Source organism: Oncorhynchus clarkii, unplaced genomic scaffold (assembly GCF_045791955.1).
Source record: "Oncorhynchus clarkii lewisi isolate Uvic-CL-2024 unplaced genomic scaffold, UVic_Ocla_1.0 unplaced_contig_9596_pilon_pilon, whole genome shotgun sequence".
NCBI classification, from domain to species: domain Eukaryota; kingdom Metazoa; phylum Chordata; class Actinopteri; order Salmoniformes; family Salmonidae; genus Oncorhynchus; species Oncorhynchus clarkii.
Genome location: NW_027257954.1, coordinates 176,358 through 196,754, shown reverse-complemented (window position 1 = coordinate 196,754; position 20,397 = coordinate 176,358). Strand labels below are relative to the sequence as shown.

Below are 20,397 nucleotides of genomic sequence, written 5' to 3'. Positions count from 1 at the left end.
ACATCCATTACAGAGGTCTTTGCCTTTCTCTGTCTCTCACCATCACACCTGTGGAACATCCATTACAGAGCTCTTTGCCTCTCTCTGTCTCTCACCATCACACCTGTGGAACATTCATTACAGAGCTCTTTGCCTCTCTCTTTCTCTCACCATCACACCTGTGGAACATCCATTACAGAGGTCTTTGCCTCTCTCTGTCTCTCACCATCACACCTGTGGAACATCCATTACAGAGCTCTTTGCCTCTCTCTGTCTCTCACCATCACACCTCCGGAACATCCATTACAGAGGTCTTTGCTTCTCTCTGTCTCTCACCATCACACCTCCGGAACATCCATTACAGAGCTCTTTGCCTCTCTCTGTCTCTCGACATCGTACCTCCGGAACATCCATTACAGAACTCTGCCTCTCTCTGTCTCTCACCATCGTACCTCCGGAACATCCATTACAGAGCTCTTTGCCTCTCTCTGTCTCTCGCCATCGTACCTCCGGAACATCCATTACAGAGCTCTTTGCCTCTCTCTGTCTCTCGCCATCGTACCTCCGGAACATCCATTACAGAGCATTTGCCTCTCTCTGTCTCTCACCATCGCACCTCCGGAACATCCATTACAGAGCTCTTTGCCTCTCTCTGTCTCTCACCATCGCACCTCCGGAACACCCATTACAGAGCTCTTTGCCTCTCTCTATCTTTCACCATCACCCGCCACAATATACAGTAAATACAATATAACCCTTGTCATGAGCTCTACCCTCTCCTCTCATTTACAACCTGACAGTGAAAAATGCATGGGTAACCACTTCAGTGAATAGCAAAGTATGTGTGTCTGAATGGGGATGGTAGAGCAGGGGGGAGCAATGCATCTAACTGATGCATTACTTAGCAACCCTTAACCACCATTCTTAGTCTCTAGGGGTTGATTTATCCTGGATTTCTGGTAGAGAGGACCAGAGTGACTGGTAGGGTCTGGCTGGTGGTAGAGAGGACCAGAGTGACTGGTAGGGGCTGTCTGGTGGTAGAGAGGACCAGAGTGACTGGTTGGGTCTGGCTGGTGGTAGAGAGGACCAGAGTGACTGGTAGGGTCTGGCTGGTGGTAGAGAAGACCAAAGTGACTGGTAGGGTCTGGCTGGTGGTAGAGAGCACCAGAGTGACTGGTAGGGTCTGGCTGGTGGTAGAGAGCACCAGAGTGACTGGTAGGGTCTGGCTGGTGGTAGAGAGGACCAGAGTGACTGGTAGGGTCTGGCTGGTGGTAGAGAGGACAAGAGTGACTGGTTGGGTCTGGCTGGTGGTAGAGAGGACCAGAGTGACTGGTAGGGTCTGGACGGTGGTAGAGAGGACCAGAGTGACTGGTAGGGTCTGGCTGGTGGTAGAGAGGACCAGAGTGACTGGTAGGGTCTGGCTGGTGGTAGAGAGGACCAGAGTGACTGGTTGGGTCTGGTAGAGAGGACCAGAGTGACTGGTTGGGTCTGGCTGGTGGTAGAGAGGACCAGAGTGACTGGTAGGGTCTGGGTGGTGGTAGAGAGGACCAGAGTGAGTGGTAGGGTCTGTCTGGTGGTAGAGAGGACCAGAGTGACTGGTAGGGTCTGGCTGGTGGTAGAGAGGACCAGAGTGACTGGTAGGGTCTGGCTGGTGGTAGAGAGGACCAGAGTGACTGATAGGGTCTGGTAGAGAGGACCAGAGTGACTGGTAGGGTCTGGCTGGTGGTAGAGAGGACCAGAGTGACTGATAGGGTCTGGTAGAGAGGACCAGAGTGACTGGTTGGGTCTGGCTGGTGGTAGAGAGGACCAGAGTGACTGGTTGGGTCTGGCTGGTGGTAGAGAGGACCAGAGTGACTGATAGGGTCTGGTAGAGAGGACCAGAGTGACTGGTAGGGTCTGGCTGGTGGTAGAGAGGACCAGAGTGACTGATAGGGTCTGGTAGAGAGGACCAGAGTGACTGGTAGGGTCTGGCTGGTGGTAGAGAGGACCAGAGTGACTGGTAGGGTCTGGCTGGTGGTAGAGAGGACCAGAGTGACTGATAGGGTCTGGTAGAGAGGACCAGAGAGACTGGTTGGGTCTGGCTGGTGGTAGAGAGGACCAGAGAGACTGGTTGGGTCTGGCTGGTGGTAGAGAGGACCAGAGTGACTGGTTGGGTCTGTCTGGTGGTAGAGAGGACCAGAGTGACTGGTAGGGTCTGTCTGGTGGTAGAGAGGACCAGAGTGACTGGTAGGGTCTGTCTGGTGGTAGAGAGGACCAGAGTGACTGGTAGGGTCTGTCTGGTGGTAGAGAGGACCAGAGTGACTGGTTGGGTCTGTCTGGTGGTAGAGAGGACCAGAGTGACTGGTAGGGTCTGTCTGGTGGTAGAGAGGACCAGAGTGACTGGTTGGGTCTGGCTGGTGGTAGAGAGGACCAGAGTGACTGGTTGGGTCTGTCTGGTGGTAGAGAGGACCAGAGTGACTGGTTGGGTCTGGCTGGTGGTAGAGAGGACCAGAGTGACTGATTGGGTCTGGCTGGTGGTAGAGAGGACCAGAGTGACTGGTTGGGTCTGGCTGGTGGTAGAGCGGACCAGAGTGACTGGTTGGGTCTGTCTGGTGGTAGAGAGGACCAGAGTGACTGGTTGGGTCTGTCTGGTGGTAGAGAGGACCAGAGTGACTGGTAGGGTCTGTCTGGTGGTAGAGAGGACCAGAGTGACTGGTTGGGTCTGTCTGGTGGTAGAGAGGACCAGAGTGACTGGTAGGGTCTGTCTGGTGGTAGAGAGGACCAGAGTGACTGGTTGGGTCTGGCTGGTGGTAGAGAGGACCAGAGTGACTGGTTGGGTCTGTCTGGTGGTAGAGAGGACCAGAGTGACTGGTTGGGTCTGGCTGGTGGTAGAGAGGACCAGAGTGACTGATTGGGTCTGGCTGGTGGTAGAGAGGACCAGAGTGACTGGTTGGGTCTGGCTGGTGGTAGAGCGGACCAGAGTGACTGGTTGGGTCTGTCTGGTGGTAGAGAGGACCAGAGTGACTGGTTGGGTCTGGCTGGTGGTAGAGAGGACCAGAGTGACTGGTTGGGTCTGTCTGGTGGTAGAGAGGACCAGAGTGACTGGTAGGGTCTGGCTGGTGGTAGAGAGGACCAGAGTGACTGATAGGGTCTGGTAGAGAGGACCAGAGTGACTGGTAGGGTCTGGCTGGTGGTAGAGAGGACCAGAGTGACTGATAAGGTCTGGTAGAGAGGACCAGAGTGACTGGTTGGGTCTGGCTGGTGGTAGAGAGGACCAGAGTGACTGGTTGGGTCTGGCTGGTGGTAGAGAGGACCAGAGTGACTGATAGGGTCTGGTAGAGAGGACCAGAGTGACTGGTAGGGTCTGGCTGGTGGTAGAGAGGACCAGAGTGACTGATAGGGTCTGGTAGAGAGGACCAGAGTGACTGGTAGGGTCTGGCTGGTGGTAGAGAGGACCAGAGTGACTGGTAGGGTCTGGCTGGTGGTAGAGAGGACCAGAGTGACTGATAGGGTCTGGTAGAGAGGACCAGAGAGACTGGTTGGGTCTGGCTGGTGGTAGAGAGGACCAGAGAGACTGGTTGGGTCTGGCTGGTGGTAGAGAGGACCAGAGTGACTGGTTGGGTCTGTCTGGTGGTAGAGAGGACCAGAGTGACTGGTAGGGTCTGTCTGGTGGTAGAGAGGACCAGAGTGACTGGTAGGGTCTGTCTGGTGGTAGAGAGGACCAGAGTGACTGGTAGGGTCTGTCTGGTGGTAGAGAGGACCAGAGTGACTGGTTGGGTCTGTCTGGTGGTAGAGAGGACCAGAGTGACTGGTAGGGTCTGTCTGGTGGTAGAGAGGACCAGAGTGACTGGTTGGGTCTGGCTGGTGGTAGAGAGGACCAGAGTGACTGGTTGGGTCTGTCTGGTGGTAGAGAGGACCAGAGTGACTGGTTGGGTCTGGCTGGTGGTAGAGAGGACCAGAGTGACTGATTGGGTCTGGCTGGTGGTAGAGAGGACCAGAGTGACTGGTTGGGTCTGGCTGGTGGTAGAGAGGACCAGAGTGACTGGTTGGGTCTGTCTGGTGGTAGAGAGGACCAGAGTGACTGGTTGGGTCTGGCTGGTGGTAGAGAGGACCAGAGTGACTGGTTGGGTCTGGCTGGTGGTAGAGAAATATGAACACTTAATCTGTTGGCCTTGCTGATTCTGCTCTCTGCCTCTCTCTTCACAGCCATTACCACATCTCTCAGGGCCAGGATGGGGACTGTGTGTGTGTGTGTGTGTGTGTGTGTGTGTGTGTGTGTGTGTGTGTGTGTGTGTGTGTGTGTGTGTGTGTGTGTGTGTGTGTGTGTGTGTGTGTGTGTGTGTGTGTGTGTGTGTGTGTTTATATAGCTGACAGGGAAGATATCAGGGCTGGTGGTTGTTTGTGCCAGGATCTGGTCTTACAGCACAACATTAATCACACCCCTCCTCTCCACTACTCTCCCCTCCCCTCCTCTGCATAATATCCCCACCTTTCATTGATATGCTTTACGACCACTCTTGTAAAGTTGTGGCAGAAGATACATATTTTATAACCTCATAGCTAAGTTATGATTATGTTTGGAATGGGCTGGGTGAGTTGTAGGAGACTGGATACACACAGCAGAGCTTTGGCAGGTGTTGAGATGTTCACCATTCAGACCGGAATTAATAAGGTTTCTCATCTTGTAAATGAGATGTTCACCTGAATTAATAAGGTTTCTCATGTTGTAAATGAGATGTTCACCATTCAGACCTGAGTTAATAAGGTTTCTCATCTTGTAAATGAGATGTTCACCATTCAGACCTGAATTAATAAGGTTTCTCATGTTGTAAATGAGATGTTCACCATTCAGACCTGAGTTAATAAGGTTTCTCATGTTGTAAATCACTTTGACTCTGTACTTGTGTTATATTTTGCAGGGTATTGGTGGATCTCCTGGCGGATCAGGAAGAGATGGACCAGTTGGACAGAGGGTAACAGTCTATTCATTTTGTTTGCCTTACAGATTCATTATTTCCATTATGTATTGTATGTACATTCTGTTTGTATGACCTGCTCAAAGCCTGAGCGCCCTGAGCTCTTTAGCTCAATTTTAAATATTAAAGTCAAATCGTTTTTTCTTATTATTTTGAAGCCCGTAATTCTGTTTCCTTCCTCACAACGAACATAACACTGACGTTTTTATGTCACAATGCTTTAAATCGCTGGCTTATGTTTACGGAATGCTGTTTTGATTTCCCTATGAATCAATTTCATGTCTCATACTCTGACACAGCACTTAAAATAAATGTGCTGTAAAGAAATGAGTTATGAGAGATGCTTTTGAACCTTCATAATACACATTTTTTTTTATCCCAAAGACTGACGAAAGCAACACAGGCTGCTACATCAACAGAACGGTTCTAGGGTCAACTTACCTGACATGAAGTCACCTAAAGTCCCAAGGATGTTAACATGTGATTTTCACTTTTCCACTGACAGTATATCTCATCAGAATCTGCTTTGGTATGACACAAGCTTCTGCACTGATCCAACAGATATGGAAAAGAAAACACTAGTGTAAAGTGATATGGAATCTCCATCTTGTTATCCACTCACGGCCGGCTCCTCAACGACAGCCATAAGCTGACGACTCCCAAGATCCTCTAAGAACTTCTAAAATCCTATTCAAACCTCTACAGTTCTTTCTATCACTCTCAAGGGGTCAACACTGTTATCTAGATGTAGACACGCCATGGATAATGATGGTGACGATGATGATGATGGTGACGATGATGATGATGATGATGATGATGATGATGATAATGATGGTGATGACGACGATGATGATGATGATGGTGACAATGATGATGATGATGATGGTGACGATGATGATGATGATGGTGACGATGATGATGGTGACGATGATGATGATAATGGTGACGATGATGATGATGGTAATGATGATGATGATGGTGAAGATGATGGTGAAGATGATGATGATGATGATGGTGACGATGATGATGATGATGATGCTTACAGCTAAAATGTTGCAAATCATCTTAAGAGTAATTTTCATGAAGAATGGAACACTTTGCTGTACTGTAAATGATAGTGCCTGATTGGTCCATTCCCTGTAATATTGGCCAGTTGCCAAGGACTCTGATGGAATATACGTAGCTGTACACCTCAGAAACCATGAAGCTGTAGATGTAGAGGGGTGATCTGAGTTTGTAACATCTTTAAAGATGCCAAGAGAGATCAGAACAGAAAAACAATAGCCTCCTCTTGGGAATCAGTTAGAGCAACACAGGACATAATTAATCACGAAAGCCTTCTTCTCTGAATTAACTCCCTGTGTGACTAAACAAGACCAGGGATTTCCTTAGTCATTATTGGAAAAGGTCCCATTTTTGTGTGTTTATTTTACTTAATTATTACATAACCACAGTTTGAGACCGTTAGTTGACGCTGTATTTGGGCAGAAAGTGGCTTGCTTTTCTTGATTCTCCATGGTGATAAACCACAGTTCTGGGTCTGCTCTTCTTTATGGAGGAGCCCCTATGTCCAGCTCCAGCCCCACTCCACAGCCCATCTTGGCGTTCACTACTCCCCATTCCAGCCCCACTCCACAGCCCCTCTTGGCGTTCACTAGTCCCCATTCCAGCTCCAGCCCCACTCCACAGCCCATCCTGGCGTTCACTACTCCCCATTCCAGCTCCAGCCCTGCTTTCTGGCCCTTCCTCTAGCTACACTTGACCTTCAAAAGGCCTCACTCTAGAGCCTCGTTATGAGGTTTTACTGGGAGGTGTTTACTGCTTGACTGGGGGTTGACTCCCACACTGGGGGACTGGTCGTCCCACTCTGGCAAAGAGAATGGGCTTGGAAGCGGCCATGCTGAACTACAGAAAACCATAGAAAAGACAAGCCATAGCTCATAGATGAGGATTTGTGTTGGTTATGTGCCCATGAGGAACACTTTCTCTAATTGGCTTGTCCTGAAACACTCCTTGGGTTGTAGTGCAACTTTCAGTCGGTTCAATGGGGCTCCCGAGTGGCGCAGCGGTCTAAGGCACTGCATCTCAGTGCTAGAGGCGTCACTACAGACACCCGGACGTGATTGGGAGTCCCATCGGGCGGTGCACAATTGGCCCAGCATCGTCCGAGTTTGGCCGGCGTAGGCCGTCATTGTAAAATAAGAATTTGTTCTTAACTGACTTGCCAAGTTCAATAAAAGTGTAAATAAAAAAAAAATGTTTTTCCAGTCAAGCATCCGTTTAGTCGTGATGTGAACCTTGACAGACATTACGTTTTTGAAGCAAGGACAGGCACATGGTTGTTGGTATCACTCTGGCAATTTACAAGGAAATTGAAAATGACAACTTTTGGAAGTTAAAACCATGTCATGACAGATTGTGTATTATTCGTGTTCACTCCAATCCAAATGATTGCGTGATTCTATCTTCATTTAATCGAGTTGAACTGCTATGTAAGCAGATTTGGGGGATTGTCCTCAATTGAATCATCGACTGGAGTTCACGCAACCATGCTGCACCATAATAGCCTGGAATACAAACGGAATATCACTCTGTTTCACTATAATGACACAACTAATGAAATGGAGCGATATTCAGTTTTAATACCAGACTAGCACCATGATGCCTTCTCACCTGCTTTCCTACTTGACCCATTCATCTGTGTGTCTGAAAGCTTCAGTATAAGTCTGGCTGGTTGAGTACGGTATCTCACGGACTCTTACAGTTTGTCACTGAAAGTGTGGATACCGTAGCCAACCTCCCAGAGGTCAGCCAGAGGTCAGCCAGACAAACATAACAAACCATTTAAACGCTGACTTGCTTACTCTTACTGTACACATTATCCTACCATTATCATTAGTGTTGTTCTGGAGGGTTTCAGGCTATTTGGTTTTAACGCAGGATCTCTGCAGAATTCATTGGTGTTTTGATAATGGGAGGTTATGTTCAGTGTTCAGACTACTACTAACTGTATGAAGTGCAGTAGTTTATGTGTTGATCCTGTCTGTTCTAAGAAACTGTCTAGGAAAGCAGTAGTTTGTGTTGATCCTGCCTGCTCTGTTCTAAGGGCCTGCCTGGGAAGGATGGACCACAAGGACAGCAGGGTACTACAGGGCCCGTCGTAAGTGTTGCTTTACCCCTTTCCCCTTTCCCCCTCTCTCTCTCTCTCTCTCTCTCTCTCTGTCTCTCTCTGTCTCTCTCTCTGTCTCTCTCTCTCTCTCTCTCTCTCTCTCTCTCTCTCTCTCTCTCTCTTTCTCTGTCTCTCTCTCTGGCTCTCTCTCTCTCTCTCTCTGTCTCTCTCTCTCTCTGTCTCTCTCTCTCTCTCTCTCTCTCTCTCTCTCTCTCTCTCTCTCTCTCTCTCTCTCTCTCTCTCTCTCTCTCTCTCTCTCTCTGTCTCTCTCTGTCTCTCTCTGTCTCTCTCTGTCTCTCTCTGTCTCTCTCTGTCTCTCTCTCTGGCTCTCTCTCTGTCTCTCTCTCTGGCTCTCTCTCTGTCTCTCTCTGTCTCTCTCTGTCTCTCTCTCTCTCTCTCTCTCTCTCTCTCTCTCTCTCTCTCTCTCTCTCTCTCTGTCTCTCTCTCTCTGTCTCTCTCTCTCTGTCTCTCTCTCTCTCTCTCCCTCTCTCTCTCTATATATATATATATATATATATATATATATATGTGTGTGTGTGTATACAAATATTACGGTCCAATTCTTATCCATGTGCATAAGTTGACTTAACTTGTAGTTTATTATTTCATCCTTGATCATTTGTCTCTCTACCAGGGCAGTCCTGGAGCCCCCGGGGCCCCTGGTGGAAGTGGCTCTCCTGGACCCCTGGGAGACCAGGGACCACCTGTAAGTAAACTACCTGATATTCAGACCCTTGGTTGGTTGTTTGACTCACCATCAGACCACCCAGGTCTGTTGAAAGAAGTTGATCAGGTTACGACAGGATTTGCATGGGCCAACATTTCCTGTCCTCTACCTGTCAATGGTCCCATATTGAGGGACCTTCCATGGTCTTCCTACACAATGTCCACTGTACTGTACATCCCTGAAATGGAAGAATATTCAATGTCTCCATCTGTTTATGGTGTCTTCAATGTCTCCATCTGTTGTTTATGGTGTCTCCATCTGTTGTTTATGGTGTCTTCAATGTCTCCATCTGTTGTTTATGGTGTCTTCAATGTCTCCATCTGTTGTTTATGGTGTCTTCAACACCTCCATCTGTTGTTTATGGTGTCTTCAACACCTCCATCTGTTGTTTATGGTGTCTTCAACACCTCCATCTGTTGTTTATGGTGTCTTCAACACCTCCATCTGTTGTTTATGGTGTCTTCAACATCTCCATCTGTTTATGGTGTCTTCAACATCTCCATCTGTTGTTTATGGTGTCTTCAACATCTATATCTGTTGTTTATGGTGTCTTCAATGTCTCCATCTGTTTATGGTGTCTTCAACATCTCCATCTGTTGTTTATGGTGTCTTCAACATCTATATCTGTTGTTTATGGTGTCTTCAATGTCTCCATCTGTTTATGGTGTCTTCAACACCTCCATCTGTTTATGGTGTCTTCAACACCTCCATCTGTTTATGGTGTCTTCAACATCTCCATCTGTTGTTTATGGTGTCTTCAACATCTCCATCTGTTGTTTATGGTGTCTTCAATGTCTCCATCTGTTGTTTATGGTGTCTTCAATGTCTCCATCTGTTTATGGTGTCTTCAACACCTCCATCTGTTTATGGTGTCTTCAACACCTCCATCTGTTTATGGTGTCTTCAACATCTCCATCTGTTGTTTATGGTGTCTTCAACATCTCCATCTGTTGTTTATGGTGTCTTCAACACCTCCATCTGTTGTTTATGGTGTCTTCAACACCTCCATCTGTTGTTTATGGTGTCTTCAACATCTATATCTGTTGTTTATGGTGTCTTCAATGTCTCCATCTGTTGTTTATGGTGTCTTCAACACCTACGTCTATAATGTCTCCTCTGCCTCCCGCAGCAGAGCGGAGGACCAGAGAGAGAGATGAGCCAACTGTTGGTTTGATGATGGCCTGAGGCTGGTGACAGTTAATACAGCTGAATTCAGCCCATTCAGCCACTTCAGCCCTGGGCTAAAAGACAAGCATCGTTTGGCTCTGGAGCACACCATAAATCACAGGCCTGGGGGACCGCAGAGAGAGCCAGAGAGAATATGTGTGTGTGTGTGTGTGTGGCTGACAAAAAGACCCAAGGCTTTCATTGTTTCCCACACATCAAAACAGCAACAGCCTGATCCCAGCTAGATATCTGTCTCTACACATGAGGATCATTAGCCTGTGATCAGCTAGATATCTGTCTCTACACATGAGGATCATTAGCCTGTGACCAGCTAGATATCTGTCTCTACACATGAAGATCATTAGCCTGTGACCAGCTAGATATCTGGCTCTTCACAGGAAGATCATTAGCCTGTGACCAGCTAGATATCTGACTCCCACATGAAGATCATTAGCCTGTGACCAGCTAGATATCTGTCTCTACACATGAAAATCATTAGCCTGTGACCAGCTAGATATCTGACTCCCACATGAAGATCATTAGCCTGTGACCAGCTAGATATCTGTCTCTACACATGAAGATCATTAGCCTGTGACCAGCTAGATATCTGGCTCTACACATGAAGATCATTAGCCTGTGACCAGCTAGATATCTGTCTCTACACATGAAGATCATTAGCCTGTGATCAGCTAGATATCTGTCTCTACACATGAAGATCATTAGCCTGTGACCAGCTAGATATCTGTCTCTACACATGAAGATCATTAGCCTGTGATCAGCTAGATATCTGGCTCTACACATGAAGATCATTAGCCTGTGACCAGCTAGATATCTGTCTCTACACATGAAGATCATTAGCCTGTGACCAGCTAGATATCTGTCTCTACACATGAAGATCATTAGCCTGTGACCAGCTAGATATCTGTCTCTACACATGAAGATCATTAGCCTGTGACCAGCTAGATATCTGTCTCTATACATGAAGATCATTAGCCTGTGACCAGCTAGATATCTGTCTCTACACATGAAGATCATTAGCCTGATCCCAGCCAGATAGCTGACTCCCACATGAAAATCATTAGCCTGTGATCAGCTAGATATCTGGCTCTACACATGACGATCATTAGCCTGTGAGAAACTTCCAGCCGTGGGTTTGTTTGGATTACAATATGAGATGTTTGTGGCTGTTTTATAAGGGTTAGCAATGTCAGCATCCATTCTGTGGATGGATATGGTGGCAGCTGTTCGTGTTTCTTATTGTGTGCCTCAAAGCAGTTGGCTCTCCCATGTAGCAGTTCTCCCATATGGCACATTATGGTCTCTCACGTGGTTCCTCTGTCATGTTTCCTCTCTCGTGGTTCCTCTGTCATGTTTCCTCTGTCATGTTTCCTCTGTCGTGTTTCCTCTCTCGTGGTTCCTCTGTCATGTTTCCTCTGTCATGTTTCCTCTGTCATGTTTCCTCTGTCGTGTTTCCTCTGTCGTGGTTCCTCTGTCATGTTTCCTCTGTCGTGTTTCCTTTGTCGTGGTTCCTCTCTCGTGTTTCCTCTCTCGTGGTTCCTCTGTCATGTTTCCTCTGTCATGTTTCCTCTGTCGTGTTTCCTCTCTCGTGGTTCCTCTGTCATGTTTCCTCTGTCATGTTTCCTCTCTCGTGGTTCCTCTGTCATGTTTCCTCTGTCATGTTTCCTCTGTCATGTTTCCTCTCTCGTGGTTCCTCTGTCATGTTTCCTCTGTCATGTTTCCTCTGTCATGTTTCCTCTCTCGTGGTTCCTCTGTCATGGTTCCTCTGTCATGTTTCCTCTCTCATGTTTCCTCTCTCGTGGTTCCTCTGTCATGTTTCCTCTGTCATGTTTCCTCTGTCATGTTTCCTCTCTCGTGGTTCCTCTGTCATGTTTCCTCTGTCATGTTTCCTCTCTCGTGTTTCCTCTCTCGTGGTTCCTCTGTCATGGTTCCTCTGTCATGTTTCCTCTCTCATGTTTCCTAGGTTCTCTGTCCCATCTTCTTCTTGCTAAGTAAAACCTTGTACTTCACTGTAATCTGGTCACATCCCACTAAAATGTTCAGACACTTGTCATAGCTGCCCTTTTCCACAGGTCTCAGGAGAGCTCTAGTCTGACTGGCTGTGTGAATGTGTGTCTTGTCAGTGTGGTTGTCATGGCGACGAGAGGTAGAGGATCAGCTAGGGGCCACACTGAGCTCACTGAGCTCCACCTCTCTCCTCCAATGTCCACTCTTGGCATATCATTCCTGGAATATACTCTACACCTGACACACACACACACACACACACACACACACACACACACACACACTCGCACGCACACACGCGGTCAAAGTAGTCAATGCATGACTCCATGTTTCACAAAAGATTGAATGACCTCTCGCCTCAAATACTGTGGTCCAAGTTACATGCATGATATCAGAACCGTTAAATGGCCATCATATTTATGAGAGCTTTCTGTCTCTGGTGTCTAATGTGTTAGCTCACATATGCATCCATTTGCTTTATGTGTTTGGCGAAGGAAAACAGACAGCTCACGGTCCAGCAGGTCATAGACCTCTCTAACAGTCACAGTGTTTCCACTACAGGGGACTAGGACAAGCTTTCCTAAACAGGCTGGGAGTCAGAACAAAAAGCACTTTGAAACTTAGTGGGAGAAAACTGACCATGCATACTCTTCCTTCCATTACAAAGAGTGTGTTTATAGTATATTATCTCTGTTACAGGGCCCTGCTGGTACCAAAGGATGTTTATAATATATTATCTCTGTTACAGGGCTCTGCTGGTACCAAAGGATGTTTATAATATATTATCTCTGTTACAGGGCTCTGCTGGTACCAAAGGATGTTTATAATATATTATCTCTGTTACAGGGCCCTGCTGGTACCAAAGGATGTTTATAATATATTATCTCTGTTACAGGGCTCTGCTGGTACCAAAGGATGTTTATAATATATTATCTCTGTTACAGGGCCCTGCTGGTACCAAAGGATGTTTATAATATATTATCTCTGTTACAGGGCCCTGCTGGTACCAAAGGATGTTTATAATATATTATCTCTGTTACAGGGCCCTGCTGGTACCAAAGGATGTTTATAATATATTATCTCTGTTACAGGGCCCTGCTGGTACCAAAGGATGTTTATAATATATGATCTCTGTTACAGGGCCCTGCTGGTACCAAAGGATGTTTATAATATATTATCTCTGTTACAGGGCCCTGCTGGTACCAAAGGATGTTTATAATATATTATCTCTGTTACAGGACCCTGCTGGTACCAAAGGATGTTTATAATATATTATCTCTGTTACAGGGCCCTGCTGGTACCAAAGGATGTTTATAATATATTATCTCTGTTACAGGGCCCTGCTGGTACCAAAGGATGTTTATAATATATTATCTCTGTTACAGGGCCCTGCTGGTACCAAAGGATGTTTATAATATATTATCTCTGTTACAGGACCCTGCTGGTACCAAAGGATGTTTATAATATATTATCTCTGTTACAGGGCCCTGCTGGTACCAGAGGATGTTTATAATATATGATCTCTGTTACAGGGCCCTGCTGGTACCAAAGGATGTTTATAATATATTATCTCTGTTACAGGGCCCTGCTGGTACCAAAGGATGTTTATAATATATTATCTCTGTTACAGGGCCCTGCTGGTACCAAAGGATGTTTATAATATATTATCTCTGTTACAGGGCCCTGCTGGTACCAAAGGATGTTTATAATATATTATCTCTGTTACAGGGCCCTGCTGGTACCAAAGGATGTTTATAATATATTATCTCTGTTACAGGGCTCTGCTGGTACCAAATGATGTTTATATTATATGATCTCTGTTACAGGGCCCTGCTGATACCAAAGGATGTTTATAATATATTATCTCTGTTACAGGGCCCTGCTGGTACCAAAGGATGTTTATAATATATTATCTCTGTTACAGGGCCCTGCTGGTACCAAAGGATGTTTCTAATATATTATCTCTGTTACAGGGCCCTGCTGGTACCAAAGGATGTTTATAATATATTATCTCTGTTACAGGGCCCTGCTGGTACCAAAGGATGTTTATAATATATTATCTCTGTTACAGGGCCCTGCTGGTACCAAAGGATGTTTATAATATATTATCTCTGTTACAGGGCTCTGCTGGTACCAAATGATGTTTATATTATATGATCTCTGTTACAGGGCCCTGCTGATACCAAAGGATGTTTATAATATATGATCTCTGTTACAGGGCCCTGCTGGTACCAAAGGATGTTTATAATGTATTATCTCTGTTACAGGGCCCTGCTGGTACCAAAGGATGTTTATAATATATTATCTCTGTTACAGGGCCCTGCTGGTACCAAAGGATGTTTATAGTATATTATCTCTGTTACAGGGCCCTGCTGGTACCAAAGGATGTTTATAATATATTATCTCTGTTACAGGGCCCTGCTGGTACCAAAGGATGTTTATAATATATTATCTCTGTTACAGGGCCCTGCTGGTACCAAATGATGTTTATAATATATTATCTCTGTTACAGGGCCCTGCTGGTACCAAAGGATGTTTATAATATAGTATCTCTGTTACAGGGCCCTGCTGGTACCAAAGGATGTTTATAATATATTATCTCTGTTACAGGGCCCTGCTGGTACCAAAGGATGTTTATAATATATGATCTCTGTTACAGGGCCCTGCTGGTACCAAAGGATGTTTATAATATATGATCTCTGTTACAGGGCCCTGCTGGTACCAAAGGATGTTTATAATATATTATCTCTGTTACAGGGCCCTGCTGGTACCAAAGGATGTTTATAATATATTATCTCTGTTACAGGGCCCTGCTGGTACCAAATTATGTTTATAATATATTATCTCTGTTACAGGGCCCTGCTGGTACCAAAGGATGTTTATAATATATGATCTCTGTTACAGGGCCCTGCTGGTACCAAAGGATGTTTATAATATATTATCTCTGTTACAGGGCCCTGCTGGTACCAAAGGATGTTTATAATATATTATCTCTGTTACAGGGCCCTGCTGGTACCAAAGGATGTTTATAATATATTATCTCTGTTACAGGGCCCTGCTGGTACCAAAGGATGTTTATAATATATGATCTCTGTTACAGGGCCCTGCTGGTACCAAAGGATGTTTATAATATATTATCTCTGTTACAGGGCTCTGCTGGTACCAAAGGATGTTTATAATATATGATCTCTGTTACAGGGCTCTGCTGGTACCAAAGGATGTTTATAATATATTATCTCTGTTACAGGGCTCTGCTGGTACCAAAGGAGACAAGGGTGAACGGGTAAGTTCACTCTCAGACCAATGCTTCATTTCAGACACAGTTTATATTCAAGTGGAGTGTAGGAATACTTCCGTAGCTTCAACCCTCAAATCAGGCATAATTGCAGTTTATCAGCTCTGGGATTAAGAGGCTCTCTAACAGCCCTGTGTCTCAGATGAAACATCCATCCCAAATGGCACCCTATTCCCTATATAGTGCACTACTTTAGATCAGAAAACCTATGGGTCTTGGTCATAAGTAGTGCACTATATAGGGACTAGGTTGCTGTTTGGGATGCAGGTGTCTCTTCACAGCTCTCTGCCTTCCTCCCTCGGTTTATAGCTCCACAGTGTGTTTTCTAGGAGTTCATGTAAGACCTGCTAGAACAGTTACATGTGAATCAAACCCCAGACATTCAGGTACACTGTGTTTAATAAAACCTTTTAGGGGGATGTTGTGCTCATGTTAAATAGCCTTGGATCAAAACCTCTTTGCTTCGTGAGATTAAAGCTCTGTGTTATTTTCTGGTCAGTCTCTTGGATTGTTGGGAGACTTCAACACAAAAGGCCCCCAGCCTCAGAGTTAGAGGTGGAGTGGAGTTATTAAACGCCCACACACACACACACACGCACGCGCGCGCGCGCACACACACACACACGCACACACGCACACACGCACACACGCACACACACACACAGACTAGTTCATTAAACATGCCCCCTGGGAGTGTTCTCTGTGTGTGTGTGTGTGTGTGTGTGTGTGCGAACGTGGAGCTGTGTCAATCCAGTGCTTTTTGCTTGTTTTGTAGGGAGACCTGCAGTCTCAAGCTACCGTCAGGGCCTTAGCACGCCAAGTGTGTGAGCAACTGATTCAGAGTGAGTTCTCAACCCAGCTTTTTTCTCTCTCTTTCTCTCTCTCTCTCTAGATATTTTTGTCCATACATACTGTTCTCTACAACAATCTCTCATCCGACTCACCCCCAAACCTCTCCATCCCCTCCCCTCCTCTCTTCCTCCCTCAGGTCACCTGTCTCGCTACAGCTCCATCCTGAACCAGATCCCCAGCCAGTCAGTGTCTGTGAGGACGGTACCGGGACCTCCAGGAGAGCCTGGTCGCAGGGGTCTGCCAGGGCCACAGGGAGAGGGGGGGCCCACAGGCAGACCAGGGTTCCCTGGGACCAACGGACAGGATGGACGACCGGGGGAGAGAGGTACAGTACAGTATTTATACATCATTATAAACCGGGGAGAGAGGTACAGTACAGTGTTTTTATACATCATTATAAACTGGGTGCATCGATCCCTGAATGCTGATTGACTGACAGACGTGATATATCAGACCATATACTGTACCACGGGTATGACAAAACATTTTTTTTTACTGCTCTAACTATGTTGGTAACCAGTTTATAATAGCAGTAAGGCACCTCGGGGGTTTGTGGTATATGGCCAATATACCACGGCTAAGGGCTGTGTCCAGGCGCTCCGCGTTGTGTCTTACATAAGATCAGCCCTTAGCCGTGGTATATTGGCCATATACTACACTTCCTCGTGCCTTATTGCTTCATTAGAAGCCATTGGATGGCCATAACAAACCAGTATATTACCTTGCTATTGATTCCCTGGCCTGAACCAGTTGGTAGAGGATGACACTTCCAACACCAGGGTTGTGAGTTTGATTCCCTGGCCTGAACCAGTTGGTAGAGGATGACACTTCCAACACCAGGGTTGTGAGTTTGATTCCCTGGCCTGAACCAGCTGGTAGAGGATGACACTTCCAACACCAGGGTTGTGAGATTGATATCCTGGCCTGAACCAGTTGGTAGAGGATGACACTTCCAACACCAGGGTTGTGAGATTGATATCCTGGCCTGAACCAGTTGGTAGAGGATGACACTTCCAACACCAGGGTTGTGAGATTGATATCCTGGCCTGAACCAGTTGGTAGAGGATGACACTTCCAACACCAGGGTTGTGAGATTGATATCCTGGCCTGAACCAGTTGGTAGAGGATGACACTTCCAACACCAGGGTTGTGAGTTTGATTCCCTGGCCTGAACCAGTTGGTAGAGGATGACACTTCCAACACCAGGGTTGTGAGATTGATATCCTGGCATGAACCAGTTGGTAGAGGATGACACTTCCAACGCCAGGGTTGTGAGTTTGATTCCCTGGCCTGAACCAGTTGGTAGAGGATGACACTTCCAACACCAGGGTTGTGAGTTTGATTCCCTGGCCTGAACCAGTTGGTAGAGGATGACACTTCCAACACCAGGGTTGTGAGTTTGATTCCCTGGCCTGAACCAGTTGGTAGAGGATGACACTTCCAACGCCAGGGTTGTGAGTTTGATTCCCTGGTCTGAACCAGTTGGTAGAGGATGACACTTCCAACACCAGGGTTGTGAGTTGGATTCCCATGGGGGACCAATACAAAATAAGTATGGACTCACTACTGTAAGTCACTCAGGAGAAGTGTGTCTGGTAAATGACAGAAATGTAAAACACATTTTTTAAAACTTTCCTAGTTGTCTTTTCATGAGCTATTGTGTCCCTGGTCTGTCACTCACACTGTTGATGGAAGAAACAAGTCCTGGGTTGGATTGACCCTCCCCTCCTGCCCAGACCAACAGATCCAGAAACATCCTCATAGCTAGAGATATGACTGACCAGTCTGAAACATCCTCATAGCTAGAGATATGACTGACCAGTCTGAAACATCCTCATAGCTAGAGATATGACTGACCAGTCTGAAACATCCTCATAGCTAGAGATATGACTGACCAGTCTGAAACATCCTCATAGCTAGAGATATGACTGACCAGTCTGAAACATCCTCCTCATAGCTAGAGATATGACTGACCAGTCTGAAACATCCTCCTCATAGCTAGAGATATGACTGACCAGTCTGAAACATCCTCATAGCTAGAGATATGACTGACCAGTCTGAAACATCCTCATAGCTAGAGATATGACTGACCAGTCTGAAACATCCTCCTCATAGCTAGAGATATGACTGACCAGTCTGAAACATCCTCATAGCTAGAGATATGACTGACCAGTCTGAAACATCCTCATAGCTAGAGACATGACTGACCAGTCTGAAACATCCTCATAGCTAGCTAGATATATGACTGACCAGTCTGAAACACCATTAACAGGGTGTCAGCCTGGTGTTAAACAGCACCATTAACAGAGTGTCAGCCTGGTGTTAAACAGCACCATTAACAGAGTGCCAGCCTGGTGTTAAACAGCACCATTAACAGAGTGTCAGCCTGGTGTTAAACAGCACCATTAACAGAGTGTCAGCCTAGTGCTAAACAGCACCATTAACAGAGTGTCAGCCTGGTGTTAAACAGCACCATTAACAGAGTGTCAGTCTGGTGTTAAACAGCACCATTAACAGAGTGTCAGCCTGGTGTTAAACAGCACCATTAACAGAGTGTCAGCCTGGTGTTAAACAGCACCATTAACAGAGTGTCAGCCTGGTGTTAAACAGCACCATTAACAGAGTGTCAGCCTGGTGTTAAACAGCACCATTAACAGAGTGTCAGCCTGGTGCTAAACAGCACCATTAACAGAGTGTCAGCCTGGTGTTAAACAGCACCATTAACAGAGTGTCAGCCTGGTGCTAAACAGCACCATTAACAGAGTTTCAGCCTGGTGTTAAACAGCACCATTAACCACCACTCCTCTGACTCAGCTTGGCAGGACTTGCTAGAGCAGGAGTTTGGCTTGGTTCAGCTTGGCAGGGGATGGTACAGCAGGGAAACCAAGGCATACTAATGGACTAGGTTGGGCACATCCACCAGAGGAAAAAGAACTGGCTTATTGAGTAGTTAATGCAATGATAGTAGAGGAGGACAGTCTGACTAGATGAAGACCAGACATAGTAGAGGAGGACAGTCTGACTAGATGAAGATCAGACATAGTAGAGGAGGACAGTCTGACTAGATGAAGACCAGATATAGTAGAGGACAGTCTGACTAGATGAAGACCAGACATAGTAGAGGAGGATAGTCTGACTAGATGAAGACCGGACATAGTAGAGGAGGACATTCTGACTAGATGAAGACCAGACAGAGTAGAGGAGGACAGTCTGACTAGATGAAGACCAGACATAGTAGAGGACGACAGTCTGACTAGATGAAGACCAGACAGAGTAGAGGAGGACAGTCTGACTAGATGAAGACCAGATATAGTAGAGGACAGTCTGACTAGATGAAGACCAGACATAGTAGAGGAGGACAGTCTGACTAGATGAAGACCAGACATAGTAGAGGAGGACACTCTGACTAGATGAAGACCAGACATAGTAGAGGAGGACAGTCTGACTAGATGAAGACCAGACATAGTAGAGGAGGACAGTCTGACTAGATGAAGAACAGACATAGTAGAGGAGGACAGTGTGACTAGATGAAGACCAGACATAGTAGAGGACAGTCTGACTAGATGAAGACCAGACATAGTAGAGGACAGTCTGACTAGATGAAGAACAGGCATAGTAGAGGACAGTCTGACTAGATGAAGACCAGACATAGTAGAGGACAGTCTGACTAGATGAAGACCGACATAGTAGAGGACAGTCTGACTAGATGAAGACCAGACATAGTAGAGGACAGTCTGACTAGATGAAGACCAGACATAGTAGAGGAGGACAGTCTGACTAGATGAAGAACAGACATAGTAGAGGAGGACAGTGTGACTAGATGAAGACCAGACATAGTAGAGGACAGTCTGACTAGATGAAGAACAGTGTACTGGCTATCAGAGAGTAACTAGGAGAATGTGAGAAGTTGCATGAGGACATGGTGACTTTCTGTTAAGGTCAAGGTCATATGTACTGTGTGTGTCGTCTGTCCTCAGGTCTCCCAGGAGAGAAGGGGGAAAGGGGGAGTCAAGGTGTGGGGACACAGGGCCCCAGAGGTCCCCCAGGACCACCAGGTAAGGACCCTTACATCCTCTCATCACTCCTCTCTTCTCCTCCCATCACACTCCTCCCTCTCATCCTTCCATCTTACATAATCACAATCAGTGTATACTATATACCACATGTAGTGTGTAGAGACAGTTTATACTAATCCACATGTAGTATGTAGAGACATAGTTTATACTAA

The 20,397-nt window shown here is 46.3% G+C and overlaps 1 protein-coding gene across 1 annotated transcript in view; it reads left to right on the top strand.

The window, feature by feature from the left end:
* The window catches only part of LOC139394234 (collagen alpha-1(XIV) chain-like), a 229,138-nt gene that overhangs the window by 193,979 nt on the left and 14,762 nt on the right, over nt 1-20,397 (top strand). Inside the window, exons 40-46 of the mRNA XM_071142256.1 lie at nt 4,878-4,931; nt 8,041-8,094; nt 8,738-8,809; nt 15,270-15,305; nt 16,093-16,159; nt 16,306-16,494; nt 20,147-20,224. Of these exons, the coding sequence (XP_070998357.1) occupies nt 4,878-4,931; nt 8,041-8,094; nt 8,738-8,809; nt 15,270-15,305; nt 16,093-16,159; nt 16,306-16,494; nt 20,147-20,224 (550 nt within the window). The remainder of the gene's footprint in view (nt 1-4,877; nt 4,932-8,040; nt 8,095-8,737; nt 8,810-15,269; nt 15,306-16,092; nt 16,160-16,305; nt 16,495-20,146; nt 20,225-20,397) is intronic.